Here is a 20536-nt window from a genome sequence, read left to right as displayed (position 1 = left end):
GAGCCGCAATTCGTTCAGCCTCTCTTTGTACGAGAGATCCTTGAGCCCTGAGACCATCCTGGTGGCCATCCGTTGAACTGACTCGACTCTCAGCACATCTTTACGGTAATGTGGCCTCCAGAATTGCACACAGTATTCCAGATGAGGTCTCACCATGGCTCTGTATAATGGCATTATGACCTCAGGCTTCCGGCTGACAAAACTTCTACGGATACAACCCAACATCTGTCTTGCCTTAGATGACGCCTTCTCCACTTGATTGGTAGTTTTCATGTCTGCATTAATGATCACTCCTAAATCTCGTTCCGTTGAAGACCTAGCCAAGGTCTCACCATTCAAGGTGTATGTTCTGCATGGATTTCTAATGCTGAGGTGCATGACCTTACATTTCTTAGCATACAAGCAAGGGTAATTAAGAGGTGGCCAAAGGTAGACCGCCTCCTAGTATTGTTTGATATATACCTTCCATTTATACATATATTCTGAAATGCAGGGTTTCACGGTGAGCGGCGCATCCTGTAGGCAGTCAACTGGCACCAGCGCCTCTCCTTTTCTCCGCACCTCTTCCCTTCCAGCACTCCTTCCCCACTGGCTGCTCAGGGCCCCGTCTGGAGGGCCTTCATGCATGCGTGGACATCGATGTGATGTCGCGCACATGCGTGACATCATCACGTCGACGCCCACGCATGCGCAGGCCCTCCAGACGGGGCCGCCATGTTTAGTGTGCTGCGGCTTCACAATGTTTGTGAGGCACCGGTGTAGAAAATCGAGGATAAACTGCCGCAACGCCAGCATTGAGACGGCGTTAGTTCTTGATGCATAGCGCGGGGTTAGCGAGTGCGGCAATGCAGCGCGCACGCTAAAAACACTAGCGCACCTTAGTAAAAGCCCTTAGCACAGCATACTGCATCAGCCCTCAAGTCAGATTTGAACCAGAAAGGAAAAATCTATACTCTTATGACAGTGGTCTCAAACTCGCGGCCCAGGGGCCACATGCGGCCCGCCAGGTACTATTTTGAGGCCCTCGATATGTTTATCATAATCACAAAAGTAAAATAAAACAGTTTCTTGATCAAATGTCTCTTTAGCTATAAATTACAATATTATTATTAAGACTTAGCCAAAAGGAAAGATTTATGAACTATAAAGAGTTTTACCTCATGCAAAATTGTCATTTCTTTAATAAGACATTAGCTATTATTTCTGAGGCCCTCCAAGTACCTATAAATCCAAAATGTGGCCCTGCAAAGGGTTTGAGTTTGAGTCTGCCTCCAAGCAATGACTCCTAAAAGGATGACTATTATTCTTTTAGATTCAAGGACCCTGTAAGGAAGTTACAGTACTTATTTCTAGCAATTACCTGAATATGACTATATTTAAAAGAGACCACTTCATCTGTCTGCTAGTCGGATGGCTAGCTCTTACATGCTTAAATGGTCTCGAGCTAAATTCTGATGCCAGCAATGTATCGGTCCCATGAGTGTGAGAAAACAGCCTTACTTAGGTCCCCCCCATCCCCTTTAATAATGACCTTTTTCATTGGTACATTACTATAAGTGTTAGCATAATTCAACCAGGGTAAGAAAAACTAGATGTTCCCATTATAAGTGCATTAGTGCCAGGAACTGTGCATATGTTTTTGCCCGATAGCCTTTTGACTTAATAATATTCTGTTATCTCTGCTGAGCAGATAAATTTTTTTTTTTTTTAAGAACATAAGAGGTTATGATTTCCACACTGAAAGTTTTTCTTACCCCCAATATGAGTCATCTAAACGAAAAGAATGACAATATTTTTTTTGTCATTGTGATGACCCTTGAGAAATCCATCTTCAAAGCAGCTTCACAAATGCGAGCTGCACGCATGAAGCAAAAATTTCAGCCACTGGAATTCACAGCAGTCCACACACAAGCACACCCAGACCTCGCCTGATCATACCATACAAACGATTTTAATCATTTAGTTACAGTCAATAACCACACCTGGTCAGAACAGTTCTGCATAAAGAAAATCGTGATACACTTATAAAAACAGCCAGTTGTAACAAAATGACTGCTGTTTTCATATCCATAAACTCATAAAAAAGAAATACACCTTTATACAGAAAATTTTTTACAGATGTAGCTTTTCAAATTCATTGTAAACCAAAAGGAAGACACATTTGCAAACATTGATTCTTTTCACATTAATTGCATAAGTTTCTAAGGTGATCTATTAGTTTTATTTACCTAAGCTTATTTGCATGATAGTAAAAATTGCATACAACAGTAAGAGTGAAGCTTATAGTATGAATTGCTTGGATAACAATGAGCACTTTTTATAGGCAACTCTGTAAAGCACACTTTCTCTATGTAAAACTTTTAAGACACTTTTGTTTTACTGCCCATCAAAAAACACATTTATAAATAGAAAAAAAAAAACCTCTGTATGATAACAAGAGAAGCAATATTACATTTAAATGGAAACGCTCCTCTCCTACACTCCCTTACCTCCCCCTGCAAATGAAAAAAGTTAAGTAATTACAACGTTATGCTGCAGACCCTACAAATAAATAAGCTGGAATCTAATTCATGGTTCACATTTTCATTAAAAAAAAAAAAAATACAAACAAAACCAAACTAACAATGATAAAAAAAAAAAATGTACAGCGACCTTTTACTTCCAAAAGGAAAAAAGTAACTGAATCTGTTACGGCAGTGCCATATAACACAAGGCATTTGTTGGCGTGTTCTCTTTTTAAACTGCATTCCACAGTCTATAATTCTTCTGTAACATACAATAGATTAAGAGTACAACTCTCTCTTAATTTTTTTTTTAATAAATGTGTGAGTTTTCCAAAGATCAACAGTGGAGAGTTACAGCAAAATAATATATACATTTATACGTATATATACACATATATTAAAAAACAAAACAAAAAAAAACCCCACAGAAGTTGTAATGCTTGTTTGAAGGCTCCAGAATCAAAATCATCGGTTCTAAATCATGCTTAGCAGGTACAAGGTACACTGTGGTTTATCCAGTGAACACAAAGTGACATCAAACAAACCCCGAATGCTTCATCTGTAGCTGGACAAAAGTATTATAAACAGAGTAAAACATAGTGCAGTCTGCATTTCTCCTTTTTTTCACCTTCTTGTGCAAGTTTCTGAAGATTCATTGGTCAAACAATGAATAGTTTTAAGGTTACCGACAGTGCACGAGATGGAATTTTATTTCTTTTCATTAATAACACCAGTGGAATAGCTGATCATAAATAATACTTTTTAAGATTAGTCTTTCAGGTCAGCAATAATCTCTGTGTTCCCATCTCTAGTTAATTCCTCTTCTAATTTAACAGAAAAAATAGTATTTGTACTTTTGTCTTGGACGCTTTCGTCCAAATCCTTAAGGAGTTCCTCCTCCTTGTACTCTGCAACATCCACCTCCAAACCGGAATTGTCCTTCAGTTTTCCGTGGTGCTTCAGATAGTACCGCTGGTTCTGGAAAAACTTGATAATGGTGTACTTAGGAAGGTCAAGCTGAGCCGATAGAGTCTGGATAGCTTCTTCGTCTGGATACAGGCCTACATCTTGTATAAAGCTCTGCAGGATGCCCAGAGCTTCAACAGAGATCTTTGTTCGTGGCCGGGGCTTCTGTCGGTTCTCATCTTCCGATTCAGCGGGTGATGCTGCTGGGGGTTGCCTGGGGGGTAGTCTGGGACCTGCTGGTGGCTGTTGTTGCTGCTGCTGTTGCTGTTGTTGCTGCTGCTGCTGTTGCTGCTGAAATACAAATATGCATTTAATTTAGAGGGTATAAAATCAAAAGTCTTCAAAATTATTGCATCCCGACAACTGAACACAAATTCAAACAGAGAAGTCGCTCGTATATGAGCTCCACTGGAAAAGCATTCCTCTGCAAATAAATTGATCTCGTTCTTGGGAAAGGGAATGGGGATTCGACATGTAGCCTTTCTGTGGTTACAATCAAAGTGGATGACATTGCTTTTTTTGTACCTGAGGCAATGGGTGGTTAAGTGACTTTCCCAGGGTCACCTGGAGCTGCAGCGGGAACTGAACCCAGTTCCTCATGTTGCTGCACTAACCACTAGGCTACTGCTGGAAATGACAGAAATTGAGGATCCCTAGTACTCAGAAAGAACTATTAAGGAACTCTGAATTAGCTGTTATATGGTATCAGTTGTGATGAGGGGGGCAGGGTACCTCCTAGAAAGTGCAGAAAAGAAGTCCCACCTCTTTACTAGAGCTCACATGGCCCCCCTTCAAATCCCCAAGTTCTCGTCCCATAGACCTCCCTTGGGCCAAGAGAGTTCCTGAAAGTCCACTAGCCTAGGAGAGTGTGGTGCAGTGGTTAGAGCTATCGCCTCAGCACCCTGAGGTTGTGGGTTCAAACCCCGCGCTGCTCCTTGTGTCCCGGGGCAAGTCACTTAATCCTCCATTGCCCCAGGTCCATTAGGTAGACTGTGAGCCCACCGGGAAAATGCTTGATGTACCTGTATGTAAACCGCTCTAAGTGTGGTTGTAAAACTACAAAAAGGCGGTATACAAGTCCCAATCCCTATCCCTATCCTAAGGAATGTAGGGCCTCCCTTTAGGTGTAACTATCCCAAGGAACCTCGAGAGCCAAAGGTAAAATCCATGCAGGGCAGAATTCAGGGAAGGGAACCTGAATGCGAAGAGCTTACCCAAGGTGAGGAGGAGAAGGAAATGATATGAAATACCCATGGAGGTAGGTGAGGAAAAGAGTCAGGAATGGGACATAGAAATCAATTCATAATCTAGGAGTCATAATCTAAAGGGTGGTGAATTTCTTCCTTTAGACTCCTTGCTTGAATGGTCAGGTGTATCCCTACAACCTGAGCAGGGATTCAAGACAAAGTTAGACAAGTTCTTGCTGAACAAGAACGTGCGCTGTTAGGGCTAGTCTCGGTTAGGGTGCTGGTCTTTGACCAGAGGGCCGCCGCGTGAGCGGACATCTGGGCATGATAGACCACTGGTCTGACCCAGCAGCGGCAATTCTTATGTTCTTATTCTAGCCAAACCCTGTTTGCCTCGGGGTAAATTACTAAATCTACATAAATTTGCATAAGATACTAATTTGCATAATCAGCTAAATAGCTGCTTGAATATAAGAGCACATTATGTTACTTTTATGCTAAACTTTTATGTTAAGAAAGAGCATAAAAGGAAAAGAAGGCTGCTTTGGTTCTCAGATGCAGTAGCTGAAAAGGTAAGAGATAAAAGGTTAGCCTTCATAAATTACAAGACATTACAGAAAGAGGAAGACAGACAATAATATGTGGAAGAACTATGAGAATCAGGAAAAGCTGTTAGAAAAGAAAAGATGCAAATGGAAGAAAAGACAGCCGATATGGTAAAATTGGGGGACAAAGCGTTTTTTAGATATGTAAGTGATAGGAAGAAATGTCAAAATGGCATAGTGAGGCTCAAGTGAAGGCGACAAATATGCAGAAACAAATAAGGATAAGGCTGAACTGCTTAACAATTATTTCTGTTCTGTGTTCACAGATGATAGACTTGGGGGTAGGACCGCAGAAAACAAACTTAAACAGGAATAGATGCGTAGTAGATCTGAAAAGATTCTCAGAAGACTGTATTTGTGAGGGGCTAGCTTAATTAAAAATAGACAAAGCGATAGGGCAAGATGGGATCCATCCTGGGTACTCAAGGATCTCAGAAAGATTCTGGTGACTCTGTTGTCTCATCTTTAGAGTCTGGTGTGGTCCTGGAGGACTGGAGAAGGGCGGATGTGGTACCACTGTACAAGAGCAGAAATAAGGAGGAGACTGGGAATTACAGGCAGGTTAGTCTGAACTCAGTAGTGAGTATACTAATGGAAACACTTCTTAGGTAGAGGATAGTGAGATTTCTAGAATCAAACTAACTGTAGGATCTGAGTCAGCATGGTTTAATGAGAGGCAAGTTAGATGAATCTGATTGATTTTTTTGACTGGGTGACCAAACAGTTGGATATGGGAGTGCTAGATGAAGTGTACTTGGACTTTAGCAAAGCTTTCGACATGGTACCACACAGGAGACTGATAAATAAACTGAATGCAGGCAGTATAGACCCTAAAATGACAAGCTGGATTAAAAACTGGTTAAGTGGAAGGAGACAAAGGGAAATGGTAAATGGAATTTGCTTGGAATAAAAGGATGTTATTAGTGGAGTGCTGTAGGGATCTGTCCTTGGACCGTCTCTATTTAACATCTTTGTGAATGATATTACTGAAGGACTGTCTGACAAAGTTTGTCTTTTTGTGGATGATAATAAGCTCTGTAAAAGGGTAGATACCCTGGAGGGTGTGGATAACATGAGGCAGGAGCTGGTGAAGCTTGAAGAATGGTCAGGCAATTGGCAACTAAGATTTAATGCTATAAAATGCAAGGTCATGCACTTGAGCTGCAAAAATACAGGCGAGGAACTTTGTGCACGGAAAAGAGCGGGACTTGGGGGTGATTATGTTTGATGATCTCAAGATGGCAAACAGGTAGAAAAGGCGATGGTCAAAGCCAGGAAGATGCTTGGGTACATAAGGAGAGGAATGACTAGTAGGAAAAGGGAGGTGATAATGCCATTGTATAAGGCTCTGGTGAGGTCCAATTTGGAATACTGTATGCAATTTTGGAGACCGCACCTTCAAAAAGATATAAAGAGGATAGAGTCAGTCCTGAGGGCTGCTTACAAAATTGGTTAATGGTCTTTGTCATACATCTTAGGGGGACAGACTAGAGAACTTAATATGTATACTCTGGAAGAAAGAGAGGGATATGATAAAGCCATTTAAATATCTCCATGGTGTTAATGTACAGGAGGAGAGTCGTTTTCAAATGAAGGAAAACTCTGGAAGGAGAGGGCATAGGATGAAGTTAAGAGGTGATAGGCTCAGGAGTAATATAAGAAAATACTTCTTTATAGAAAGGGTGGTAGATGCATGGAATAGCCTCCCAGTGGAGGTAGTAGGGATGAAGACTGTTTCTGAATTTAAGATAGCATGGGACAGGCATGTGGGATCTCTTAGGGAGAAGAGGAGATAGTGGATGGTGTGGAAGGGCAGACTGGATTGGCCATTTGACCTTTTTTCTATGTTACTAGAGAGGCATGTCAGTCTCGAGAAAACTTTTTCTCAATTTTTCATGGGAGTATTAAATCACAGACTGTTTATTTGATGGATTGATCATTTTGACTTTTTCTCACCCTGACTGAAAAAGTAGGAAGAAATCAGGACTTTCTGTGCTGTTTTATGCAGAGGGTTAGGTAACCCTTAGGAGGGGGGGAGGGAGGGAGGAACGCTGACACCTTCTGAAGAACAAAGGATCAGAGTGTGGAATCGTTATACCCATTCAAAGGACAACACCTAGATGATTTGGAGGATGTCGCTATAACACAATTTAAATGAACTCTACCAGTGATTTTCTTTAGTAGAATCTAACACTTAAAAAGATTTTATTATTTTATAGGAAAGATTTACTTTTAATTGGATTAAAATTCAGATTAGTTGCTGTGATGGCAAGTTTAAGCATTTTAAATTTTGCGTGTGTGCCTTTTTTATGTATGTTTGCAAACTGATCTTTTCATAGGAAACCTCAGTAGTCTTTAGCATTCCTGTTGGTGGAATGTGTGAAATTTCCCAGCTTGTCTGTATGACTCACCAATTTCATCACACCCCCCCCCCCCATAGCAGTTTCTTTATACTTCAGCTTCTAGTTCTTCACTGATGCTGGAGGCTGATAGGACTTCTCTGTCCTTGATGAATAGCCTCACTACATCTGTTGTTTTGTTTTTTGTTTTTTTTTACTTTCTTTATAATCCCCAAAGGAAAACTTGCCTTTCTCCCCATATATATTTTACTCCTATTTTTAAAAAAGTAAAAGTTAAATTATAAAATGTTTTATGGAGTTTATTCCTAAGAATTCATAGTTTTAGATAGGAGAGAAGAAAATCTAATTGTTTGCCGTCATTAGACATGGCGATAAAGGGCTCCTTTTACAAAGGTGCGATAGGGCCTTAATGCGCAGATTAGCACGTGCTAAAATGCTGTGCGCGCTAGCCGCTACTGCCTCTTGAGCAGGTGGTAGTTTTTCAGCTAGTGCGCGCTAATCCGGTGCATGCGCTAAAAACGCTGCGCACCTTTGTAAAAGGAGTCCAAAATGTCTGTACTTTATCTTACAAATTCTGAGCACAGGATTCAGATGTTTTCCTACGCAAATCTTTTTTGTGGGTGTGTGTGTGTTCAAAAATTTTATTGATATATATGAACAAAACACAAAACGAAAAAGAACAAAAACACAAACAGCGTCAAGAAAGCATTCTATACTTTCAGGGCCACCAAAACAAATAATAAGGAGTTAGTGAATGGGGATTGACGGAAGCAAGGAGGTTAGCCTCCCGCTGTATAGGGCGATGGTGCGACCGCATCTGGAGTACTGCTTTCAATACTTTTCGCCGTACCTTAAGAAGGATATGGCGATACTGGAGAGGGTCCAGAGAAGAGCAACAAAAATGATAAAGGGCATGGAGAACCTTTCGTATGTTGAGAGACTGGACAAGCTGGGGCTCTTTTCCCTGGAGGCTTAGAGGGGATTTGACAGAAACTTACAAGATCATGAGGGGTATAGAGAAGGTAGAGAGGGACAGATTCTTCAGACTGGCAGGGGCAACAAAACTAGAGGGCATTCGGAAAAATTGAAGGGAGACAGATTCAAAACAAATGCCAGGAAGTTCTTCTTCACTCAGAGGGTGGTGGACACCTGGAATGCACTTCCGGAGGTGGTCGTAAAGCAGAGCATAATTTTGGGTTTCAAAATGGGACTGGACAAATTTCTGAAGGAAAAGGGGATTGAAGGATATAATTAGAGGGGTACTATACAGTACAAATGCTTTAGAGTAATAGATCACTTGCAGGTCATTGACCCAGGGGGCCGCCGCGGGAGCGGACTGCTGGGCATGATGGACCTGTGGTCTGACTCAGCAGAGGCGATTCTTATGTTTATGTTCTTATATGTAAGGCTACCAGAGTCCTATCTGATGGTGACAAGATACAGAGCTGTTTTGCTCTGTCATTGTGAGCAGTTTGTGTTGCCCACCACTGTTATTCTCATTTCTGTCCATGTGGAATAAATGAAAAGTTTGAAAAAAGAAAACAACAGCAACAAAATAAAATATCCTTCAAAAGTTTTAGGATGAGACACAGGGCTCCTTTTACTAAGGTGCGTTAGGGCCTTAATGCGCGGAATAGCGCGCGCTAAATTGCTGTGTGCGCTAGACCTTAACACCAGCATTGAACTGGCGTTATTCCAGAAGCATACCGCGCGATGTAGCGTGCAGTAATTTTATGCGTGCGCTAAAAACACTAGCGCACCTTAGTAAAAGAAGCCCACAGTCTTTATCTGCACATGAACAGAAGACTGTAGACAAGTCCCACTGGAGCGTGTTAACCCTAGGCAAGAGGCACCATTGTGTTTTTCCAGCAGTGACTATGGGAAACATGCTTACTACACATTTCTTGTAATCAAAAGGACACCGTTACAAGATGACCACATAATATATGCTTTCTAATTTATCTATTAATTTAGATTTTACAATTATCTTACCTATGATTACTTTTTTTAACTTTTGTGATTTTGTACTACTCATTTTCTGCATTATTATGATTTTATCAGATTTATTTTTGTATGGTCATCTTTTTCTATTATTTATGCACTTTTATGAGAATATTTGTAAAGTGTTTTCAGTTTTTAAGGGTCTTTAATGTTTTTATTTAAAAAGCACTTGTTTTACATTGATTGTACACCTCCTGTGTGTAATGACATCATCAGTATCACCGGAATGCACCCAATATGGCCGTTGGAATACATAAGAATTTTAACCTACTCCAACTATTTTCTACCATATTTTTCAGCATTCTTTTTGTTAAAAATAGTTTTTCTATGGTTTCCCACCTGTAAAGAATTAATATTTTCAAATTTATAAATCTGCCATAAGGATTCCCACCAAAAACTATATTTTAAGTTATCCCAACTCTTCCAACAAACCATAGCAAATTCAAGGAAATTTGGGGCCCGTTAACAAAATATTGTAAGACTTAAATGTTAATTATTAGCAGTATTTCCCTTTGGTTCATGAAAAATTGCTGTACACATCCAGGAGGGGCGGGGGGAAGGGTTAGGGCGGGGGAGGGTGGGTTTAAATTGCTGTAGATTATTTGTTGGAATAGAGTGCATTATGTTATATTACTTGATTGTTCATCTGCTTGCACTATGTATTTGATTTCAAAAATGAATAAAGAATTTATATTTTAAAAAAATAGTTTTTCTAGGTAAAGGGTAAACACTTTCTCTTCATTGTTTCACTGCCTATATGGTGGAGATGCTGCTGCCCTGAGGAGGGAGTGCTATATTACTGTTGGCTAGAAGTGTTTTACTCATACTTGGTCACCTCGGGTTACGGTACTAATAAACCACATTTCAATGATCTGATTGCTGTATTATTGCCTTCTGTATAAAGGCAAACTGAGGAGGTGAATTTGCTAGAGCTATGAGCAGACCTGAACTACACACCTGACAGATGACCACATCACCAAGATCTGTAATGACTTATGAGAGCAGGAGTAATATTCTTATAGAAGTTCCTTTTTTGTTTTAAAATTTAAGGAAATCAAGTTAAGGGAATTTCAAGCATTTCTACAAACTGGGAGGCAGGGCTTTTACTAAAGTGCATTAGGCTGTTAATAAGTGATCTAGTGCAGTGGTTCCCAACCCTGTCCTGGAGGACCACCAGCCAGTCAGGTTTTCAGGATAGCCCTAATAAATATGCATAAGAGAGATTTGCATATCATGGAGGTGGCAGGCATGCAAATCTGCTCCATGCATATTCATTAGGGCTATTCCTGAAAACCTGACTGGCTGGTGGTCCTCCAGGACAGGGTTGGGAACCACTGATCTAGTGTATGTTAACAGCTAATGCACAAACTGTGGTATATTTACTTTTAGCACATGATAAGTCACATGATAAAGCTATTTTTGGAAAGGGACAGATATAGTCGGAGCATAAGTGGAGAATGTGCATGCAAGATGATTGGCACTGAATAGACACTTGCTGTGCACTACTGTAGAATTATTTAATGCCTCCAAAATAAGAGGTGCTAAAATGCTTCTGTGCTGTCAGCTGAGTACCACACACTAATGGATATTTTAATGCAGTATCTGCAGGTTACATGTTGGGCACACCGCTACCAGATACTGTGTTAAGTTTTGCATTTGGCACACATTCATATCTTGTGTTAAAGCATGCTAAGTGCAAAATCTAACACACTTTAGTAAAAGACCCCCTTAAGAATTTTTAAAACTAAATTTTATTGAAATTTCTTAGCAAAACACAATGCAAACAGTAAACTTCACAATCAGCAGATGCACATACATAGTTTCTTCAAACGCCTCCAACTCTGACAAATCCAACATCAGCACCTTACCTTTCCCCTACCTCCTCACCCCCCAATTCCCCTTGCAATGATACCCCTCTCAAACTCTCCCAAAGGAAGACCCCCTTAAGATTTCTAATGAACGCAACATGAATGACAACGACAGAAATGTTCTTGTTCTTACAAGAGTAGTCGCTATGCTGCAGAAAAATCTATTTTTAACTTTGCAAGCTGCTCCAGTCCTGGAAAATAAGCTAGCATGATTTTTACTCCCCGAGAACATTGGGGTAGTGCTGCCCGATTCATGATTTGAATCGATTCACCGATTCACTTTGGGTGAACCGATTCGAAACGATTTAAAACAATAAAAAATTGTCTTTCCGATTCGGACCCTCCCCCTCACCCACTAAGGCAGGAGCGGCAGCGCTGCTCTTGCTGGCCGGCCGCTGCTGCTCCTGCTTTAGAGGGAGAGGGGGGAGGGTCAGTCGGGAAGTGCTGCAGTGTCCGGCTTCCCCCCTGGCCTCCCAGCATCAAATTTACCTAAATCCATCAGCCTGCATAAGATCGCTAGTGCTAGTGATCTTTGTAAGCTACCATTGGGTCTTCTGAGCTGTCTTCTCTTTGCCGCGGTTCCGCCCCCTTCTCTGACATCAGAGGAGGGGCGGGACCGCAGCAGAGAGAAGACAGCTCGGAAGACCCGACAGTAGCTTGCAAAGATCGCTAGCACTAGCGATCTTATGCAGGCTGATGGATTTAGGTAAATTGAGGCCAGAGGGAACACGCAGGCCTTCCGGGGGAGGTGCAGTCCTTCGTGGGGGGGGGGGGGGTTGTACAGGCCTTCCGGGGGGGGTGCAGTCCTTCGTGTGTGTGTGTGTGTGTTCAGGGGGGGGACAGGCAGGCCTTCGGGGGGGGGGGACAGGCAGGCAAGCATCAGGCAAGAGGAGTAGAAGCAGCAAGGGAGAAAAGCAGTTTTAGAAGCAAAAACGAGCAGAGGAGGGAGACAGAGGAGAGCAGGAGGCTAGGGGCTGGGCGAGAGTTAGCTCCGCCCACCCCCACCGCGTCAGAGGAGTCAGCACCCGAACCCCCCATAAAAGGGGGCGGAGCCAACGACGAACGTGGTGCACAGCATCAGGCAAGAGGAGTAGAAGCAGCAAGGGAGAAAAGCAGTTTTAGAAGCAAAAACGAGCAGAGGAGGGAGACAGAGGAGAGCAGGAGGCTAGGGGCTGGGCGAGAGTTAGCTCCGCCCACCCCCACCGCGTCAGAGGAGTCAGCACCCGAACCCCCCATAAAAGGGGGCGGAGCCAACGGCGCACAGCCGTTAGGCGCGCGGCGAAGGCGAGCGGCGAAGGCGAGCGGCAAAGGCGCTCGCCTTAGCGAGAGCGCCTTTGCGAAGGGCCAAGTCACTACACCCAAGAGCACAGGGAAGGACTGAAAGGTGAGGAAGTGGCAAGCAGCGCAGAAGAGACGAACACACAAGCAGCAGTAAGGTAAGGAAGAGAAAAGACAACACACACAAGAAAGCAGCAAGGCAAGAAGCAGATACAGAAGGAACAACCACACACAAGCAAAAGTTAGGCAAGGTTGTGCAAAGGCACCAGGCACAGAAAGAACAATCACACAAACAAAAGTAAGGAAAGGTAGAGCGTAGGCAGTCCATACAAAGGCAGAAGGCAGTAAAGCAAGAAGCAGGTGCAGAAGGAAGCAGGCACCGAAGGAACACGTAAACTTATCTGTTTTCTTAAAGTAGTAACCCCGATGGAAGCAGAAGGTAACCAGAAGATGAGCTTTCTAGTGTTCTGCGCGGACTGTCATATGTATGACTACCTCCCCTCGGGGAGACAGTCATACGTATGCAGTCGGTGTCAGGAGCTGAAAAGCTTGAAGAAAGAAGTCAAGCGACTTGAGGACAAGATACAGGAGCTAGAAGGACTTTACACCACGGAGGACCCTACCAGGGCATTTGAAGACTTCAGGAGTGAGAAACACATCGAGAAGGAAGTCAGGGAACTCGAGGAATTCATTGAGGAAGCATACAGGAGGAGGGTGGAAGAGAACGAACTCCAGATGAGAGATGATGCAACACCAACTTGGAAGGGGGAGCAAGAAGCAGATGACCTCAAAGAAGACACCCACAGAAGAATACCACACGAGGGGGAAGAATTGGCTAGTCGATGCCCAGAAGAAGAGAGAGCTAAGCACACCGAGGACATTGACCTGAGACCGATAAGAAAATTGAAGAAGGGAAAGTCAGCGATCCTGGTGGGAGACTCGATATTGAGGCATGTGGACAGCCACATAGCAGGAGGAAGAGAGGATCGACTGGTGACCTGCCTCCCAGGAGCGAGAACCAAGGACATCGTGGACAAAATTGGGAAGGTCCTGGAAGGAGCGGAGACGGAAGAGACCGCAGTAATGATCCACATCGGGACGAATGATGTCAGCAGGAGAGACTACAGAAGAGGCACGCTGATAGAACAGTTCAAGATTCTAGGAAGGAAACTGAAGATGAGGACCCAGAAGATAGCATTCTCAGAGATCCTACCGGTACCGAGGGCAGATGTGAAAAGGCAGGAAGAACTACAATCAATAAATGCATGGATGAGGAGATGGTGTGAGGAAGAAGGGTTCCACTTCGTGAGGAACTGGACAACGTTCTGGGGCAAGAGCAAGCTCTACAGGAGAGATGGACTGCACCTGAGCGTGGCGGGAACAAGACTTCTAGCAAACAACGTCAAGAGAGGAATAGAACAGGCTTTAAACTAAGAGAAAGGGGAAAGCCGACAGTCGACCTAGCGTCGATGATTCGGAAGAAGGTATCCCGTGAAGATACTAAGGGGAAAAAAGGCAGGGAAGAAACAAGAGACAAATTACAGGAGTCAACTAACCCAGAAGAGGAGGTTAGAAAGATTGTAGCAAAAGAGAAGACACCAAAGACTGAAGCACAGGGAAAAGAAATGAAGACGACAAAATGCCAGGATCTAAACTGCATATATACTAATGCAAGGAGTTTAAGAAACAAAATGGGGGAGCTAGAAGCCATGGCCAATGCAGAGGACATAGACATCATTGGAATCTCTGAAACGTGGTGGAATGAGGAAAACAAATGGGATACAGCACTGCCGGGGTACAAGCTCTATCGCCGGGATAGGTCAGGTCAGAAAGGAGGAGGAATAGCCCTATACGTAAAAGAAAGCATACAATCGACAAGAATGGGCACAGCGGAGATGATCAACAAACTGGAATCGCTATGGGTTAAAATACCGGGTAGGAAAGGGCATGAAATAAAGATGGGCCTATACTATCGTCCACCCTGGCAAACCGGAGATAGCGATAAAGAAATGGATGCCGAGATGAAGCGAGAATGCAAAAGTGGTTACACAGTTGTTATGGGAGACTTCAACTATCCTGGGATAGACTGGAGTCTTGGAAGCTCAAGATGCGCTAGGGAGACAGAATTCCTGGAGGCTATACAAGATTGCTTCATGGAGCAGCTTGTTAGAGAACCAACGAGAGGAAATGCCACTCTGGATTTAATCCTAAATGGACTAAGGGGACCTGCAAAGGAAGTGGAAGTAGTGGGACCGTTGGGAAACAGTGATCATAATATGATCAAGTTCAAGGTTGAAGTAGGCATACCGAACGGAAAGAGAACCATAGCGACATCTTTCAACTTCAGGAAAGGAAACTATGAAGCAATGAGGGAAATGGTAAGGAAGAAACTTAGGAACACTTCCAAAAAATGGCAAACAGTAGAACATGCCTGGTCTTTTTTCAAAGACACAGTGAGCGAGGCACAAAATCTGCACATCCCCAGATTCAGAAAGGGGTGCAAAAAGGGTCGAACAAAAGACCCAGTATGGATGACTAAAATAGTGAAGGAAGCGATAGGCAATAAGAAAAATTCATTCAGGGAATGGAAAAAGGACAAAACTGAAGGGAACCAGAAGGAGCACAGGAAGTATCAAAAAGAATGTCACCGTGTGGTTCGAAAAGCCAAAAGAGAGTATGAAGAGAGGCTAGCCAGGGAGGCAAGAAATTTCAAACCGTACTTCAGATATGTTAAAGGGAAACAGCCAGCTAGGAAGGAGGTAGGACCGCTGGACGAAGGAGACAGGAAGGGAGCGGTGAAGAAGGAGAAAGAAGTCGCAGAAAGACTCAACATGTTCTTCTCGTCTGTATTTACAAACGAAGACACAACCAACATACCGGAACCTGAACAAATCTTCAATGGAAATCAAGCAGAAAAATTAACATCCATGGAAGTGAGCCTTGATGATGTACACAGGCAGATAGAAAAACTTAAAACTGACAAATCCCCGGGTCCGGACGGAATCCATCCCAGGGTTCTGAAGGAATTAAAGGAGGAGATAGCGGAACTACTGCAGCAAATTTGCAACCTATCCTTGAAAACGGGCATGATCCCGGAGGATTGGAAGATAGCCAATGTCACGCCCATCTTTAAAAAGGGATCAAGAGGTGACCCGGGAAACTACAGACCAGTGAGTTTGACCTCGGTTCCGGGGAAACTGACGGAAGCACTGATTAAAGAACACATCGATGAACATCTGGAAAGAAACGAACTTTTGAAAACAACCCAACATGGTTTCTGCAGGGGGAGATCGTGCCTAACGAACTTATTGCACTTCTTCGAAGGAATTAACAAACGGATGGACAGAGGAGACCCCATAGACATCATATACCTTGATTTCCAAAAAGCCTTTGACAAGGTGCCTCACGAACGTCTACTCCGGAAACTGAAGAACCATGGAGTGGACGGAGACGTACATAGATGGATCAGAAACTGGTTGGCGGGTAGGAAACAGAGGGTAGGGGTGAAGGGCCACTACTCGGACTGGATAGGGGGTCACGAGTGGTGTTCCGCAGGGCTCAGTGCTCGGGCCGCTGCTATTTAATATATTCATAAATGATCTAGAAACAGGCACGAAGTGTGAGATAATAAAATTTGCGGACGATACAAAACTATTTAGTGGAGCTGGGACTAAAGAGGAATGCGAAGAATTGCAAAGGGACTTGAACAAATTGGGGGAATGGGCGGCGAGATGGCAGATGAAGTTCAACGTTGAGAAATGTAAAGTATTGCATGTTGGAAACAGAAACCCGAGGTACAACTATACGATGGGAGGGATATTATTGAATGAGAGCAACCAAGAAAGGGACTTGGGGGTAATGGTGGACATGACAATGAAGCCGACGGCACAGTGCGCAACAGCCGCTAAGAAAGCAAATAGAATGCTAGGCATAATCAAGAAGGGTATTACAACGAGGACAAAAGAAGTTATCCTGCCATTGTATCGGGCGATGGTGCGCCCGCATCTGGAATACTGCGTCCAATATTGGTCTCCGTACCTTAGGAAGGATATGGCGTTACTCGAGAGGGTTCAGAGGAGAGCGACACGCTTGATAAAAGGGATGGAAAACCTCTCATACGCTGAGAGATTGGAGAAACTGGGTCTCTTTTCCCTGGAGAAGAGGAGACTTAGAGGGGATATGATAGAGACTTATAAGATCATGAAGGGCATAGAGAGAGTAGAGAAGGACAGATTCTTCAAACTTTCGAAAAATAAAAGAACAAGAGGACACTTGGAAAAGTTGAAAGGGGACAGATTTAAAACGAATGCTAGGAAGTTCTTCTTTACCCAACGAGTGGTGGACACCTGGAATGCGCTTCCAGAGGGAGTAATAGGGCAGAGTACAGTACAGGGGTTTAAGAAAGGATTGGACAATTTCCTGCTGGAAAAGGGGATAGAGGGGTATAAATAGAGGATTACTGCACAGGTCCTGGACCTGTTGGGCCGCCGCATGAGCGGACTGCTGGGCATGATGGACCTCAGGTCTGACCCAGCAGAGGCATTGCTTATGTTCTTATGTTCTTATGTTCTTTGGGTGCAGGCCTTCAGGGGGGACAGGCAGGCCTTGGGTACAGGCCTTCAGCGGTGGGATGTAGGCCTTCAGGGGGAGACAGACCTTCAAGGGGGGACAAACCTTCAGGGAAATGGGCCCTGGTGTAAAAGTACACGGAGGGAGGGAGGGAAGGAAGGGGGGTTCAAAGAGATGTGCATATGCCGGACTTTGGGGGGGAAGAAATAATGGGTTTAAAAATAGAGGAGAGGGTGAGAGATGATGGGCAATGGGATTTAGGGAGGGAAGGAACAGAAAGGGAGAGGTGGTGTGGAGGGAGGGATAGAGATACTGGATAGGAGGGTAGTTGGGAAAGAGGGAGAGATGCTGGATGAAAGGGTAGTTGAGAAAAGGTGGATCTGTGGATGGAGACCAAAAAAAGGAAAGATGCCAGACCTCTAGGAAAGGGAAACGGAAGGGGAGAACAAAGATGGCAGATGGATGATTAGCACAGAGAAAGAAGAAAGAAGGAGACCCTGGCAAGCAAGTTATCAGAAGACAACCAGAGCTTGGGACCAACAAGATTTGAATAATGACCAGACAACAAAAGGTAGAAAAAATCATTTTATTTTCTGTTTTGTGATTACAATATGCCAGATTTGAAACATGTATCCTGCCAGAGCTGGTGTTAGACCGCAAATGTGAGCTAGGATTTAACAGAGAGAGGAAAAGTCTTTTTTGTTTGTTTACACCACAGCGCCAGTGTGGTTAAGAGAAGGCAAAGGGGGTGAAGAGACTATAAAAGGGTGAAGAAGTTATAAAATAAACTCACCAGGATGTTTTTAAAAAAACACCCAATTGGGCAGGAAAATCGAATCAAATCGAAAAATCGATTGAATAGGCTGAATCGAATCAAATCAAAATTTTTTTTTCCTGCATCGGGCAGCACTACATTGGGGTACTAATGTGCAGCCTGATGCTCCTGGGATGATGCTTAAAACAATCACCCGCCCCCCTCCCCGAAGTACCTAACAGTCTACACTAGATCCCATCTGCCTCCCTACTACTAGTCAGGTCCATGGGGTGTGATCAGTTTTCATGCACCAGCTCCTTTAAATAACTACACAGGAGCAGCAGACCATGCATTAGATACTCCCGGGGAGAAAAGTAATGTCAGCTCAAAAAATAAATGCCTCTTGCAAAATTATTCAATTTGCCTAATCATGAGGCACTTTACTCTGCTGTAAAACAAAATGCAAAATGTAAAACAAATAAAATAGATTCAAATAAAAAGTACAATCCTAAGAAAAGACAGGCAAAAGGGAAGATTTCACCCAATGAAAATACTGGATTAAAAATATAACTTCTGGTGAACACTATTTTGTTGGTAGAGAATCAAACCAGAAAATCTGAGTTTCTAATATGCTTATGAGGTTGCAAGGGATACAAAATACTACACTGCACGTAGTTGGCAGGATTGGTAAATTACTCCCATATAAACCAAGATGATGTTTTTTTGTCCATTTCTAATCTCTACCACAACGTGGCTGTCTTTATGCCCTTTCATCCAACTCGGGCACAGTCTCCGGTATATTTACTTTTCTTTGTTGCCCTCAATCTGGTGATTTTCTGTGGGCAAAAGGGCAGGAAATTTTGAAAAAGTACTTTTCTAGTGGAAAATAAGCTCTGTAATATAAGGTCATGATGCGTTGTTGTTTCAAGGGTTATTTCAGAGTTGGGCAAACTACTACTCACAGGCTCGCTAGACCCTTTAACCCAGTCTGTTCATCATTAAAAGTTATTTAGTTGAATAGGATTGCCAGCCCACCATCTGCTGTCCCTGCTGGCATCAGGTGTTCAATGTTAGACTTCTGATAATCATGTAGATGTGGATAGCGATAGCAAAAGCTAGGCCTGTGGAAGAAGGGAGGGGGAACAGTGGTAACCTCAAGTGTCTTGTAGTACCTTCCAGGCTGCATAAGTAAACTTTAAAAAAAATGAGACTCTGATATGTTTAAAAAGCTCTATACAAAGGTTTTTTTTAAAATGTACCTGGTAGCATAAGATGTGTTGATTTTTCTTGGGAGCTCTTCCACCCCAGCTCGCTGATAAGACTTCAAAGGGTGTGGGTGGGGGGGAGGGAGGAATCCCCCATTTGTGCAGGTGGTACAGACTAAACAGTTAACAGACTAAGAAGCCAATGAAAAAGTATAGCAGTTTCTTACTTGGAAGAAACTGGAATGATTCTATGGCTTATGTTTATGTTTTATTGCTTAAAGTTTCTTACTCAAGTCAGTAAGTGCTACATCTACCAAAATACAGAGCCAAGTCAGTCTCTTATAAACTAATATATATATATGAAATGTTAGTAATGAATTAGAATGAGTTGGAATTAAACTAGCAGTTGAGTGTGTGGCAACTCCTAGAAGTCTTCGTTAAAAAGCAATTATCAAGTAGCAGGTTCTGTCAGGCCGAATTTCTGGACAAATGATCAATATTCTCAATAGAGAAGGGTAAATAGTGGGATTCCCCAGGGGTCTATGCTGGGGTCACTGCTTTTTATCATATTTATCATAGATTTAGAGATGGGAATAACTAGTGAGATAATTACACTTTGTAATGACACAAAGTTCTTCAAAGTTGTTAAATGGTAAGAGACTTGTGAAAAATTGCAAGAGGACCTTGCGAGACTGGCCATCAAAATGGTAGATGATGTCTAATGTGAGCAAGTGTAAAGTAATGCATGTGGGAAAGAGGAACCTGTGATGCAGGGCTCCACATTAGGAGTCACCTCCAAGGAAAAGGATTTAGGTGTCATTGTTGAGGATGTGGCGAGACCCTCAGCTCGGTGTGAGGCAGCGGCTAAGAAAGTAAAAAGAACGTTAGGAATTATCAGGAAAGGAATGGAAAACAAAGATGAAAATGTTATAATGCCTTTCTATCACTCCATGGTGCGGCTGCTTCTCAAACACTGAGATAAGGTGGAATTAGAAAAAATACAGAGAAGGGCAATGATAATGATTAAAGGGATAGGACAACTTCCTTATGAGGAAAGGCTAAAGTGGCTACGGCTCTTTAGCCTGGAGAAGAGATGGATCAGGGGAGACATAACAGAGGTCTATAAAATACTGAGTGGAGTGGAATGGGTAGATATCAATCACTCGTTTACTCTTTCCAAAAATACTAGAACTAGGAGACATGTAATAAAGCTGCTAAGTAGTAGATTTAAAACAAACA

The 20536-nt window shown here is 42.9% G+C and overlaps 1 protein-coding gene across 3 annotated transcripts in view; it reads right to left on the bottom strand.

Annotated features, from left to right (window-relative positions):
- Positions 1 to 1935: 1935 nt before the first annotated feature.
- The window catches only part of SATB1 (SATB homeobox 1), a 265946-nt gene continuing 247345 nt past the window's right edge, over positions 1936 to 20536 (bottom strand). For all 3 annotated transcript variants that reach the window (XM_033930677.1, XM_033930676.1, XM_033930675.1), the window contains one exon: positions 1936 to 3761. In XM_033930677.1, coding sequence (XP_033786568.1) covers positions 3273 to 3761 — 489 coding nt within the window. In that variant the 3' untranslated portion in view covers positions 1936 to 3272. The remainder of the gene's footprint in view (positions 3762 to 20536) is intronic.

The sequence above is a fragment of the Geotrypetes seraphini genome, chromosome 2 (assembly GCF_902459505.1).
Source record: "Geotrypetes seraphini chromosome 2, aGeoSer1.1, whole genome shotgun sequence".
In the NCBI taxonomy this organism is placed as follows: domain Eukaryota; kingdom Metazoa; phylum Chordata; class Amphibia; order Gymnophiona; family Dermophiidae; genus Geotrypetes; species Geotrypetes seraphini.
The sequence above is the reverse complement of the archived record's forward strand: the minus strand, read 5'-3'. Positions and strand labels throughout refer to the sequence as shown.